We start from the raw sequence: 14,740 nt of genomic DNA, 5'->3' as shown, positions 1-14,740 counted from the left end.
TGAAAGTGTGATTAAATCAGAATGCTTAAGCACGACATGGATTTTCACTTGTTATGGGGCTATAGGCCAAGAACTGGAAAATGGGATTAGTGTAATCAGATCTTCATTGACTAATAGAAAGTGAGGACTGCAGATGCTGGAGATTAGAGTCAAGAGTGTGGTGCTGGAAAAGCACAGCAGGTCAGGCAGCATCTGAGGAGCAGGAGAATCGATATTTCGGGCATAAGCCCTTCATCAGGAACGGCTTGATGATGGGCTTATGCCTGAAACATTGGTTCTCCTGCTCCTTGGATACTGCCTGACCTGCTGTGTTTTTCCAGCACCACACTCTTGACTCTTCATTGACTAGTGCCAACATGCCAGCCTAATGATCCCTGCCTGTGCTGTAATTGTCTGTGAGTTTCTGAGGTTTTGCGTGAGCCTGTTATTCAGATTTTCCTAAGGCCATCGGGTTTCTGCGCCTACTCCAGATGTCGCCCAGCGCTAACCCTGAGCCAAGTTTATCAGTCAGGCTAAGGACCAGAGGACAAACTGTCAACACCAAAAGATGCCCAAAGAGGTTTAAAGTCCACTCTGAAAAAAGGTAATCGAATTGAAATGTAAATATTGATTCACTGTCTGTTGAGTATTTTTTACCATTTCCAGCATCCTCAGTGTTTTGCTACTATCATGTTCCCTGGAGGATGATCCTTTTGGCTGGGTGACAGCATAGCCCTGATGAGGACTGATAACATCTCAGACTGACAAGCCCCTCTTTGGAAATCCCCAGCTAATGACTTGCTGTGTGATGCAAGGAAAGCAAGTTTGTTCATATTGTGTGGAGAAAGAGTCACCCTGAAAAGGTTATTCATTGTTTATATCAACAGATGGAGTTTGAATATGGAAAATAATGAGTCGGAGACACACGTGAAAAGTGCCTGCACACTGTGATTTAGATGCTAATTGAAACTTATAACATAATGGTTCTCTTTGTCAAGGGCCCTGTATGACTCTATGACTCTATGACCTGGTCTTTTAATGCTGCTGGGGTTCAATGATACGATGGCACACCACTAGATCCCTGCACTTATTTATATGTCACAACTAGAAATGAAGTATCTTTGTAACACTGTTTACATCTGGGAAGGTGTTGTTCAGTTGGTTTATTCCGTCTATGGGAAACAGGCACCAGAGGCAAGGCTAGAATTTGTGCTTCGCTCAGTGCCCTTTGTAGTGAGATTATTGCTGGGCATTTCAGAGGAGTGAGATGGGCTTTAACAGCTAAGTCATCTGGAGTCACATGCAGAGTGGACTGGGTAAGGATTGCCAACTGTGATGAGACAGAGTACAGGAAAGAGATAGAGGGCTTGGTAGTGTGGTGTAAAGACAACAGTCTCTCCCACAACATCAGCAAAACAAAGGAGCTGGTCATTGACTACAGCAAGTAAGGAGGAGGGCATGCCCCTATCTGCATCAATGGTGCTGAGGTGGAGATAGTCGAGAGCATCTACTTCCTAGGAGGGACGAACACCAACTATCTATCCTGGTCCAGCTACATTGATGCCAAAGACAAGAAAGCACAACAGCGCCACTACCTCTGAGGAAGAGTCACTGGAGTGGAACCGTTAATCTGATTTCTGCCCATAGAGGCTGCCAGGCCTGCTGAGTTTTTTTAACAATTTCTGTTTTTGTAACTCCTCTAATTCCTCAGGAGGTTAAGAAAATTCACATCCAGAAAGACTCTTACCAATGTGTACAGATGCACCATAGAAAGCAGGGTTTTGAACACAGCCCAGTACGTCACACTTCATTCCTGATGAAGACCTTATGCCTGAGACGTTGACTCTCCTGCTTCTCGGATGCTGTCTGACTGGCTGTGCTTTACAAGCGCCACACTTTTTGACTCTGATCTCCAGCATCTGCAGTCCTCATTTTCTCCTAGTACATCACACAAGCCAATCTTCCATCCATTGACTCCATCTACACTTCCCACTGCCTCAGGAAGGCAGCCAACATCATCAAAGACCCCTCCCACCCTGGTTACAATCTCTTCTAACCCCTTCCATCAGGCCAAAGATATGAAAGCTTAAACACACATACCAACAGATTCAAGCACAGCTTCTTCCCCGCTGTCATCAGATGTTGAATGGACCTCTCAAATTTTAGTTTTAATGTTGATCTTGATGTCTGTGCACAGTCTCTGCAGCTGTAACATTGTATTCCTTGCTCTGTTCTATTACTCTAAAGCCCTTTGTATGGTGTGGTCTGCCTGAATTACACACAAAACAAAATGTTTCACTGACTACTGAGGTACATGTGACAATAATAAATCAAAGCAAATCAAAGAATTAATGAACCAGCAATAGTCTTACAAATAATGCAATGGTATTTTTATAAGCAAGCTTTCAATTCCAGATTTTATGAATTAAATTTAATTTTCTACAGCTGCCTTAGTGAAATTTGAACACATGTGCCCCATAGCATTAGCCAGGAGTTGCTGGATGACTAATGTAGAGGCATTGCTACTATACCACCATGTTATTCAACAAGCTGACAGAGAAAAAACTGAGATTCTTCAGTCACCCATCCCGTTCCAGGGCATTATATATTTTCTAATACGTGACAGCTTAAACTTTTTTCCTGTGCCTATTGAGAGGGAAAGTGCGAGGGAGTGGGGAAGAAGGTAAAGGTGAGAAGAGGCCAGGAGGTGACTGGTCAGAGAACACAAGTTGAGAGTGAATTTGGGAGAGACCAAAGGCAGGAGTGGAGCAGCATAAAGTGAAAAACCAGAGGTGAGAGAGCACAGAGACTCACTTTAGGAAAGCTATCAAGGGTAGAAGAGTGAAAATCAAGCAGTGAATTCCAGAGCTGAAAATGTGTTGCTGGAAAAGCACAGCAGGTCAGGCAGCATCCAGGGAACAGGAGAATCGACGTTTCGGGCATAAGCCCTTCTTCCAGACACCGTCCATGTAAAATCTTTTTCCTCACTAATCCTTCTGCCACTTAGCTTGAAGCTCCGGCCCCTGGTTTTTGAACTCTCTGCCAAAGGAAACAGGTTCCTCCTGTCTGTCTCTGCCCCCCCACAGTTTTGTATCCCTCAATCATGTCACCTCTCAGCCTTCTCTGTTCCATGGAATACAACCCCAACCTCTCCAATCTCTCCTCATAACTACAATTTGCCAGCCCTGGCAACATTCTGGTAAATCCTCTCCGCTCTCTCTCCAAAGCAATTCCATCTTTCCCGTAATGTGGTGACCAGCCCCGCATACAATCCTCCAGTTGTGGCCTCACCAGTGTCTTATACAGTTTCATCATTAGGTCCTTTCTTTCGTATTGTATACCTCTGTTAATGAAAGACAGCTTTCCAAATGCCTTCTGTAAAACCTTATCCAGCCGTATTACTGCTTTCAGGGACCTCTCTACATGCACACCAAGATCTCTCACTTCATCTCCCCCTCTCGGTTTATGCCCATTTATTGTTTATTCCCTTTCACTGTTTGACCTCCCTGAATGCATGACCTCACACTTATCAGAGTTGAACTCCATCTACCACTATCCTACCCACTCCAACCCATCTATATCATGGTGGAGCTTACAGCTCTGCCATACACTACGCAGCCAGTTTTTATGTTCACGTTCAGGTCCAAATCATTGATGTATAAAACAGATAGTAGGGATCCCAACACTGAGCCCTGTGGAACATCACTTAAAACAGCTTCCTATTCGCAACAGCAGCCATCGATCACTGCCCTTTGTTTCCTGTAGCGGAGTCACTCGGGATCCAGTTGGACACATTGCCCTGGATGCCATGAGCTTTAACTTTTTTGAGCTGTCTGCCATGTGGGACTGTCCCTTACTAAAAGCATCCACTGCACTGCCAACATTGATCCACCTCATCATTACCTCCTTCACGCTGTAGCTTAAACCCAGGATATGTAAAAGTAGTAATGAGACAACAATCATTGTGGAAATTTGAGGGGAGGGAATTGGAACTTTTGACCCTCAGAACAGTCCAACAAACATCTTAACAATTACAATTTTTATTCATTGATTAAGTTGAAAACTTTGTGAAACAAAAGAGTACATAATACATTTGTGGATTTATGTCCTCTGTGGATTTTGATCACCTAGAAACCATTAAAAGTAATTTATTTTCTTTTAGTTTACTGTTTCCTTGGTCTAATGTGATCAAGTTGTGACAGATAGAACCGGACAGAAGATTTCAGTGTATTTTTCCTCTGCTGGATATACAGCATTATTCATGTGCCCAGGGTGATTTGAATAGGGAATGTGATGAGGAAGGAGGAGAAAGTGAGGACTGCAGATGCTGGAGATCAGAGTCAAAAAGTGTGGCACTGGAAAAGCATAGCCGGTCAGGGAGAATCCGAGGAGCTCGAGAGTCAATGTTTCAGGTTTTAGCTCAAAAGAAGAGCTTATGCTTGAAACGTTGTCTCTCCTGCTGCTTGGAAGCTGCCTGACCTGCTGTGCTTTTCCAGTGCCACACTTTTGGAATCTGATGAGGAACGCTTGGTGAATAGTTCCTTATGGTCACCCCAACCTTCACGTGTCCAGCAGAAACACATTCAGAATCTGCAGCCTTTCCACAGAATGCAGTTGCCTGATCCCACCTTGCATCCTTGTCTGATTCTGAACATTGTGAATAAATGAAGACCAAAGACAAATTAGAAATTACCTGGGCCCAGTTTTTTCCTGTTTTATTTTATTCTCGCTTATTTTATGAATTACATAGTTGCAAGAGGCCTTGCTGAGTTCTTTGGCAACTTTGTATAATCTGTGCAGAACGGCTTTAGTAAAATCATGTTTCATTGTAAAATCGTTACTCACTTACAGCTTTTGGGGTAAGGAGTTTGACTGACTTTTTTTACAATCCTTTTCATAAATTAGTTCAAATACTTCATGGGTGAGTGAATAATATGACAAAATGCAAAATGTTATTAACCAGCTTCACCAGGACACTGACAGGGGCTGGATAGATTATCTGTCTTGGACTTGAAAGGGTGAAAATAGCCTTGATATTTTTCTGTTGGACACCATTGTGTCCTGGCTATTGTTGGGAATATGAGGAGAAGAGATTTGGTTGTATCCCAGTCAACCTGAGTGTAATAATTCAGGAAAGAAAAAACATTCTATTTCCAGTGTAGTTAGAAAATAATGCAGAGTCTAGAAGCTTATCATTGTGTGGTGATAGCATGACACTTTGCACTGATTTATCAATAATGGATAATTTCAACATTGTTTGAAATTGCTGCATAGTAAGTATATAGCATATAGTAAGCATAACTGACTGGATGAAGGAAGGAAAGAATATCCTTTAATGGACTTCCTGGTTGCACTTAACCAATTATGAGACCACTGTGGTTTTAGCTGTTAGTCACATCTGAATCATCCTGCAATTAACAAATCATCGGTAATAAAACACTATAAAAGCCACAGTGAGAAAGCCAGAGATACAATTTCCTCTCTCAATCTTCAGTTGAGAACAGAATGATGAAGTGCCTTTGGTTTTCAGTTTTATTTATTGTACTTTATGTCACATTTTCTTCCGCTGTTCCACTACTTTCAGAAGTGGAGAAAAATGAGCAGGACCGGCAATTTGCAGAGGTATGGTGTGGAGTGCAATTAGCAAAATAAAATTTGTGATCCCTTTAAGTTTAAACATTTTTTTCTTTCACAGCTAATATCAAGTTTAATAAAGTGAATATTTATTTTTCTTGAAGACATATTTGAACAGATTTTACAAGCTTGAAGACAGTTCAACAAAGTTTGCAAGAAAGCTGGAAAACTATGTATCAAAGAGGTCCCTATCAGATAAGATTAAGAAAATGCAAGAATTTTTTGGTCTTCGGGTAACTGGGAATCTGGATTTGGCAACAATGGAAGTCATGGAAAAGCCTCGATGTGGAGTCCCCGATGTTGCTGAATACAATCTCTTTCCAAGAAAGATTAAATGGAAGAAAAACAATATCACATACAGGTAACAGTTTTTATAATATTTCATGACATTATTTCCGTGAGTGATTGGGCCAAAACTTGCTCAAAAAAAGTGAGAGTGTTAACAGCACACATTATTAGTAATGAACAAATAAGTTGGCAATTTAATTGTGGATGCTCAGATCATGCTACATTATCATCTGTCTTATGGAAATAGCATTATTGTTTTTTAAAGAATTTTCTGGATTTGTATGTGATGTACTGATTAAACTCACCGTCAAAAATTAAAGCTGATAATTCATAAGTATCCCAATAATTCTGGGATAATGTTACGGAATTACTGCTCAATTTCAGTGTTAATTGACAGGAACAATTACATCTGTTCAGGCTCATTCATTCATGCAGTAAATTCTTCTTATCAAAGAATTGCTAAATTTGATTCTATTTCTTGAAATTCTTATGATTCCATTTTGTTTCTTTCCCCTTACCTGCTTGGTCCAACCTTTCCATTTCTTTATTTGCCTTTTCTGTACCTGGTTCGGCTCTATGTCTTCCATTCTTCCTGTCATCCTTTTTCAGTTCTAAGCCCTATTGGTGGAAGAGGAAGATGGTCCTGGCTGTTCACTGGTGTACCAGGCTCTCATTGCCATTGGTGTGACATTATCATTTTCAACAACACATGATAGTTTTGAGTTGAAGCAGGGGCGTGTCTATCTGATTATATACTTTACAATGCCTTGCTGCATCAAGTTTTACTTCAGAATATTAAGCACAATATATCACTTCCTATTCTTTTCAATACAGAATTCTAAACTATACTCCAGACATTTCATCCGTGGATGTGAATAAAGCAATTAAGAATGCATTTAAGATTTGGAGTGATGTCACACCTTTAAATTTCACAAAAATCTACGAAGGAGAAGCTGATATTATGATCGCTTTCGGAGCTCAAGGTATCAAAAGATTAATTGACTTTTGGTCAAGTTTGGAAATAAAGACCTCAATTATTTTGTATAACTTAAGACAAATAAGACACACACTTACCATGATTTAAATTTCTGTGAATATATGCACGCATTAAAAAACACAAACGGAGAAGCACTTTATGCATGTAAATATCTGACTGGCAGAGAGGTGTGGGAAAGGGGATTCTGTTTCTTGAGACACTGACATTTATGTCAAAATGAAAAATCTTTGTACCTTTAGGGCTGGCTTTACCTGGCCCAGGCTGGAAGCAAGCTGCCAGTAAGTCCGAGAGGAAAGGATAAATAGAATGGTTACAAGAGAACTTGAAGTGGAGGAAGGACTCCAGTATAAAAGGTCACATAAATAAGAGGCTGAAAATGGGGAAAAGTGAAGAGAGTGGGAGTTACAGTCAGAAATTGTGCTGTGCCCAGCACATACATGGGGTGTTATTAGGTGTGAATAATTAAAGCAGGAGAGAGATTTAAGAAATGTACGTGAGTGAAACAAATGGGCAAATTGGGCGCGTAGGCCAAGTTAGTGTGTTTTAGATAGACATCAAAATGAACAGTAATGATTTAATAATCAGTGCAGGGAATTATAATGTAATAGCAATCACTACTAAATGGCTGCAAGGGTGGCAAGACTGGGAATTAAATGAATGAATTGACACATCTCTAAGAAAGTTAGGGGACATTGTAGCTGGGCAGGAATAGTGTGAAAGAAATTGTCTCAATGTTTAGTCAGGATATAGTAAAAGATAAGCAGATAATGGAGACTTTATGGGCTGAGTTAATAATCAGGAAAGTGTTGAAATGTTGTATACGTCTTATAGGAGCAGCTGCAACATGGAGAAAACAAAGTATAAATCTAGAGATGAGGGAAACTTGTAATGAGTTAGTGAGTTTACCTCTAGAAGAATGCACTGCACCTGATGCAGTGATGGTTATGCAGTCTCTCATAAGAAACTGGGTGTGGCTGTCAGGCTACTGAAGAATCAAAGAGACATTTATCACACCTGAGAATAATGCGAAAACATTACACTGCTCAGGGATATCAGTAAGCTCTTAGGTTGCACAGAGGATCATGCTTCAAGTGAGGTGAGATGGAATATGAGATTGTTATAGGAGAAAGTGAGGACTGCAGATGCTGGTGATCAGAGAGGATAGTGCTGGAAAAGCACAGCAGGTCAGGCAGCATCCGAGCAGCAGGAAAATCGATGTTTCGGGGATAAGCCCTTCATCAGGAAAAGTCCCTGATGAAGGGCTAAGACCTGAAACATCGATTCTCCTTCTCCTCGGATGCTGCCTGACCTGCTGTGCTTTTCCAGCACCCCACTCTCGACTATGAGACTGTTATACCCTCCCGTAACATCCAAATTACAGCAATTGTATTATGAGTATGTAGGCATACTGATTGTGGGACACAACACAACATGTAACAAAGATAAGATGATTTCAGTTCTCATATAGTTTGTGATAAGCAATCGACCGATATCAGCAAGATCGTGAAGGTTTTGAGTGTGGCTGCAGCAATTCTGGACAAAAGTATTTCTTAAAACAAGCAAAGGTAAATATTGCATTAGACTATAACCTGAGATTGTAATCTGAGATTGCTCGAATCTTTTAAGAGATATAATACTTGTTTCTCCATCGTATCGGAAAGATGTTGTGAAACTTGAAAGGGTTCAGAAAAGATTTACAAGGATGTTGCCAGGGTTGGAGGATTTGAGCTATAGGGAGAGGTTGAATAGACTGGGGCTGTTTTCCCTGGAGCATCGGAGGATGAGGGGTGACCTTCTAGAGATTTATAAAATCATGAGAGGCAAGGATAGGATAAATAGACAAAGTATTTTCTCTGGGGTGGGGGAGTCCAGAACTAGAAGACATTGGTTTAGGGTGAGAGGGGAAAGATATAAAAGAGACCTAAGAGGCAATGTTTTCATGCAGAGGGTGGTACGTGTATGGAATGAGCTGCCAGAGGAAGTGATGGAGGCTGGTACAATTATAACATTTAAAAGGTTTCTGGATGGGTATATGAACAGGAAGGGTTTGGAGTGATATGGACCGGATGTTGGGAGGTGGATCTACATTAGGTTAGGATATCTGGTAGGCATGGACGGGTTGGACCAAGGGTCTGTTTCCATGCTGTACATCTCTATGACTCGATGATACTGACATGTGGAGTTAGCTTGCAGATTAGTCTACGTTTCATTGAATGGTGGAACATTCTGAAGGGGAGGACTAACCAGTTGCAGTGCCTAGGTTCTGAAGATTGCGTTGTGGCTAGTGAGGTGCAATGCGGCATTCACACAGAGGCAGGTATCTTGAAAGTAGATAAGTGGATTGGCATTCTCCTACAGGATTGGCAGCTTGGGTCATGAAGTTCACAAATTGTTCACCTGATAGGTGTGTGAAGAGAAAATCGAAGAACATTGAAATGTTGGCATTTCAAGTTTATTTATCTTAAAATGTATTGTAATTGGCATGTTACCAGCTAGTCACAAGTTCAGTATGATCTCTGATGATTCTTTGTTCCATTATTTCCAGAACACGGTGATAGTTATCCCTTTGATGGAGCGGACGGATTATTGGCCCATGCTTTCCCCCCTGCAGCAGGCATTGGGGGTGACACACACTTCGATGAAGATGAGACCTGGACAATGGGGTCAAATGGTACATAAACTGATCAGAGTTATTAAAGTGATCCAGTAGAGAAAATGTAAAAAAATTAATTGGATGTTTCTATTTGAAGAGCTATTTATATAAGTTGGTAGCTGGTGATGTTAATGTTAGCAATATTTTCCCCTTGCTTTAACATATACCCATATACATGCAACCTTAATTTTTTGTCACCAAGAAATGTTATTGGATTAGAAATTTAGTAAAGCTTTTCAGTTTGACTGATATCTATTTCTAAATATTTGTCCAGTTACAATTGCTAATGTTAAATTTTCTAAAAGTGTTATAAATGCTTTAAAGTATTGGGACATCTGAACCACTCCTATATAAGCGGACGTATAGGATGCTTACATGGATTTCAGGATTTAAATTAATATGCTGGTCATATTCCATTCAAATAGCATTCAGCTCTTTATTTATGGTAATGTTAAAGAGCAGCAGAGATAAATGTGTTGGAATTGATTTTAAACAGGCTGCTTTGTGATTGTTTCATTTAGGTTATAACTTGTTCCTTGTGGCTGCCCATGAATTTGGCCATGCACTCGGACTGGCTCACTCTCGTGATCCAGGTGCATTAATGTACCCGACCTACACATATACAAGTATGGATGAGTTTCGCCTTTCTTGGGATGATGTCAAAGGAATCCAGGCTCTGTATGGTAGGTTCACGTCTCAAATATACACAGAAATATTGCTTCCTAAATAATATAGATTATTAAGGAGCTGATCCTCTATCACTGCGATAACATCTTAAGATATTATTGCATTGTAAAAGTGAATTATTTTTATAACAGTAATTTATTCACAACGAGCTAGACCATAACACTGTGAAAGATAGGTCATTTGGCAATCATCTATGATATGTTCAGTGGACAACATATGGAAACTCAAGAGAAATGATATAAATTTAATTCCTCCTTTTTCCCCACATACTGCAGTTTTCCCGACGCCTTACAAATAATTTTGAAGAAGTTTTCTTCTTCCTACCTGTTTAGTACACTGGCTGTTCTCTCCAGGATAAATTCCCCTCTAGACTGATATTATCTGTAACCTCCAATCATTACAGTGCTGTAAACCATATACAGTAGAGTTGTCATTTAATGAGAATTCAATGTGAGTATTAATCTGCTTTAGTGTGTAATTACTAACACTGCCTTGAATACTTGTGTTACATTGTTTAGTAATATGTGTGGTTACTTTAAATTAGGGAAATCAAATAAAGTCAATCCAAACCCCAGACCACCACCACCACAGACGCCAGAGAAATGTAATCCAAACCTGTCCTTTGATGCAGTAGCTGGGCTTCGGGGAGAAATGATGTTTTTCAAAGACAGGTATTACAAGGTTTTGAATATACCACAATATTTTTATTGATGTTTATATTGGTATAATATTGATTTCTCTTGTTGTAAATGTTTTACCAAAGGTATTTGCAAATTATTTGGTGATCATTCCTGTCTTTTGACCTTCTCAGTCTTCAGTATGGTTTTTTCTGCCTGTAGTTCTGCAAACCTTAGGTTTCTGCTCTGTTGAGATCTAGAGAAATTATGACAATTCAAATCAAAATACATCGTTGGATAAAACAATGAAAACCATTTCAGCCTGGCGAATGTGACATGGTCACAGTAGCTGGTTGTGGAATGAAAGCATTTAACAAGAGCCTAGACTGATTTCATCTTTTTGTCTGTCAGCTCAGGATGTCTTGTGGTGCTTTAGAATGAATGAAGGGTAGTCACCATTATGAAGTAAAAGTGATATTCACACAACCTTGCCACCGGTATCCACCTAGCTTTGGGAAAGCGAAATCTTTTGAGACATGACATGCACCTTTAAAATACATTATTTGAAAGCAAAATTTACAAATTGGTAATAGAAAGCATATGATATGATTTACCCATCCCTGAAGGTGGTGAGAGAGGTGGCAAGAAGGGCAAATACTTAGCCCTGGAAGGAAAGTCACCCCCTCTCACTACACCATCCAATTTCTGAGTGAGAAGATCCATGGCCAACCCTCTTGAGTGGCCATCAATCAAGTGATTGATTCATTATCAATTAAAGGCCTCGATTTGTCACCTACTCAAATTGTCTTTTTTTCCTCAAAAGGCTGGCTAGTTTCCAAACTGGATAGCCATGGCAACCAATGCAATTAATTGCTGGGGGCTGTCACTTGTCAGAGTCTGGAGGCAGTTGGGTAGAGGCAGGGTGAGGTCTGGAACCTAATACCCTTCCTTGCCCTTGTTTTTCAATAACACCACACTTCACATGAAGATTTCACACTACTGAATCCCACCAAGAAATCGGTTTGGACTCAGAAGATGATTGTATCTGAGGGGCCCCCAGCCTCTGACAACCAAGGTCACCCATGCCCAGGCTGAGGAAGGACCTCACCCTCCCTCCTGTGTTTGTGTTGTTTGTTGGGAAATGGGTGATGTTCTCAGGCGTGGAGGTGACCTCACCTTAAAGAAAAGAAAACAAATGGGACAAAGATCATGTTAAATGCAGAGAATTTCTCTCATTGTTGTCTAAATTTTGATATATTCGAATAAATCATTGTTATTCATTAGGTTTTTCTGGAGGAGAAATGTACAACTGCCTGAGGTTGAATTGACTTTAATTCGGTCATTCTGGCCAAAGTTACCTGCACAGATCGATGCGGCCTATGAAAACCAGGAGAGGGACTTCCTGGTTGTTATTAAAGGTTGGATCCTGTTACTTTTCTTTGCTAAAGAACATAGGAATAGGATTCTGTGAGGATATAGTGCGAGAGGGCTGAAGCTTGAGTTCATTTCATATCTTTAGTGTACATGTTTTGAGATTAGAAATCGGAAGACCTGATTTTGAAATGATAATCTCCTTTAGGATTGGGTCTGTGGCAATGTATCATACCATATGCAGGGGGCTGAGCTTCCTCAGTCAATAGAAGCACTTTCTTCAAATTGTATGTCTTACAAAAAGAAATTAATGTGAGTGCATTATCAGAAGAGGATTAGCTGTCAAGTTTCTCAGGAGAAAGTGAGGACTGCAGATGCTGGAGATCAGAGTCTAGATTAGAGTGGTGCTGGAAAAGCACAGCAGGTCAGTCAGCATCTGAGGAGCAGGAAAATCGACGTTTCGGGCAAGACCCCATCACATGGAAGGTTCTCAGGTTTTTCAGTTGAGATGTGATGCACACATAAGGAGATTGTAGGTTTGAAAAATGAACACCATTTATTAATGTGCAGATGCTAATCGATTTCCTGTAATCCTACAGGGAAAAAATACTGGGCCATCAATGGCTACGATATCATGCCAGGTTATCCAAAGTACATCTACCGATTCGGTATTCCGAAATCCGTCAAGAAAATCGATGCAGCTGTACATATTGCGGAGACATCAAAGACTCTATTCTTTGCAGGAGACCAGTATTGGAGGTAACGGTTCATTCTGAACGTAAATATTCATCAATGTTTCTCATCACTAACACGTCACTGTTTACATAAAGAATATGCGTCTCTTTCCAGTTATGATGAAAGGAAACGAGTGATGGATGAAGATTCCCCACGCCTGATAGCAGATGACTGGCCAGGAATACCCGGGAGAGTGGATGCAGCATTTGCACAACATGGTAAATTTAAAAGCAAATAATCAATAAACTATTGAGATAGTCAAAATATTTGCCCTCTGTTTTTCAGTTAAATGCAAAGATAAACTTTGCAATGATAAAATGCAATTTTCTTGTGTAGAGTAATAACCGTACAAAGTTTTGTAATGTTCATTTAATTGACCCAATAGATACAGGAATCATACAGAGCAGAAAAGCTCCTGTTGATTCTGTCTATGCAGACGTGGGATCTGAGTTTGGACAATACTATTTGGCTGTGCAATTAGGCCAAATGTTTTTGGTATAGCCACAGCTGTGAGTTGCTGTACAGTGACCCCTGCTGGAAAGTGTGAATTTGCATCTTTGCTTGAGTTTTTTTGTCTGTGGATTGTCAAGTGGGACAAAATTGGATTTTGTGCCAATGATTGTGCCAAACATCCATCTGAGATGATGCAAAGAGTATGTTAATTTGATTGTGTAATTTTATGGGCTTTCTGAAGAGGAAATAATTTTATTCAATCGGTTTGAGTTGAACTGAAATTCTGAACTCTAGACTAGAGCCATTTATATTTGTTTCAGTGTATGGGTAGAACTAACAGCTATTCCATTTTGCAGGATATATTTATTTCTTCCATGGATCTACTGAGTTTCTGTTCAACATCAGAGAGCAGCGAGTTCTTCAGGTGCACAGGATCAACTATTGGGTGGGCTGTTAGAGAGGGACGTATTCAAGATGATCTTCCCTGTCTTTAACTGATCCATCACCTCATCAACAAAAGCAATGATTTGCTGGACTTGCATTAACCACAAAACCATATTCAACAAATATAAGAAAAACCTCAAAGTATTTTTTAATGATTCTAGACAATACTGTTTTGAAGAATAATTCCAATTATTATAAACAGATGTACTGTTTGAAATAATTTATTTCTAATGTTCAATGTTAGTCTAATGTTATACATGTTATTTATTATATTTCTATAGAACAGATTTAATTTACAAAATATTTTTAAATATTTTATGTTTTGATATTTATGCTGCAGTCCTGGTGTATGCGCAGAGCATCCATGGTCATGTGACAGAAGTATTTTTATTCAATATCTAATTATGTCATCCTGCATATTCTTGAATTACGTGCAGGGCTTTGTAACGAAAAATGGTTCATGAGTAAATGAAGTGTCAGAACGTTGTAAATTGAGCCCTGTCATTTTCTTCAAATATGTTGTAAACAAAATTAAATGACGTGAAATTCATTTGCTGATGACTCCTGTTTGGTTTGTGACACAACACACCTCAGCTTTATGCATGACGATGTTTTAAAAGTAAATAAAATGTGGAACTATTTCAGAATATGTTCAACCTTCTGTTCAAATGTTTAGACTCACATTGGGGCCCTAGGTCTAATACCATAAGAAGATAATGTAGAGGAGCAGAATTAGACCAGTTGGTTCATAGAGTCCGCTGTACCACTCAATCACAGCTGATGTGCTTCTCAATCCCATTCTCCTGCCTTCATCCTTACCCATCAAGAATCTGTCTAACTCTCTGTCTTAAATACATTCAGTGACATGGCAATGAGTTTTAT

At 39.8% G+C, this 14,740-nt stretch overlaps 1 protein-coding gene across 1 annotated transcript; it reads left to right on the top strand.

The window, feature by feature from the left end:
* The first annotated feature begins 5,458 nt into the window (after nucleotides 1–5,458).
* LOC122550423 (collagenase 3-like) lies at nucleotides 5,459–14,408 on the top strand. The gene is made up of 10 exons (XM_043691135.1): nucleotides 5,459–5,601; nucleotides 5,718–5,974; nucleotides 6,736–6,884; nucleotides 9,444–9,569; nucleotides 10,073–10,234; nucleotides 10,783–10,909; nucleotides 12,140–12,273; nucleotides 12,826–12,985; nucleotides 13,076–13,179; nucleotides 13,771–14,408. The coding sequence occupies exons 1-10, from the start codon at nucleotides 5,485–5,487 to the stop codon at nucleotides 13,869–13,871; spliced, it is 1,437 nt and encodes a 478-aa protein (XP_043547070.1). The 5' UTR covers nucleotides 5,459–5,484; the 3' UTR covers nucleotides 13,872–14,408.
* Nucleotides 14,409–14,740: the final 332 nt, after the last annotated feature.

This window comes from Chiloscyllium plagiosum, chromosome 6 (genome assembly GCF_004010195.1).
Source record: "Chiloscyllium plagiosum isolate BGI_BamShark_2017 chromosome 6, ASM401019v2, whole genome shotgun sequence".
Classification (NCBI taxonomy): domain Eukaryota; kingdom Metazoa; phylum Chordata; class Chondrichthyes; order Orectolobiformes; family Hemiscylliidae; genus Chiloscyllium; species Chiloscyllium plagiosum.
Note: the sequence above shows the minus strand (reverse complement) of the source record. Positions and strands in the feature narration are given on the sequence as shown.

Coding starts and splice junctions, on each gene's coding strand:
- LOC122550423 (XM_043691135.1), top strand. CDS start 5,485: ATGATGAAGTGCCTTTGGTTTTCAGTTTTATTTATTGTACTTTATGTC. Junction 9,570..10,072: donor CTGGACAATGGGGTCAAATG/GTACATAAACTG, acceptor TGTTTCATTTAG/GTTATAACTTGTTCCTTGTG. Junction 12,986..13,075: donor GCAGGAGACCAGTATTGGAG/GTAACGGTTCAT, acceptor GTCTCTTTCCAG/TTATGATGAAAGGAAACGAG.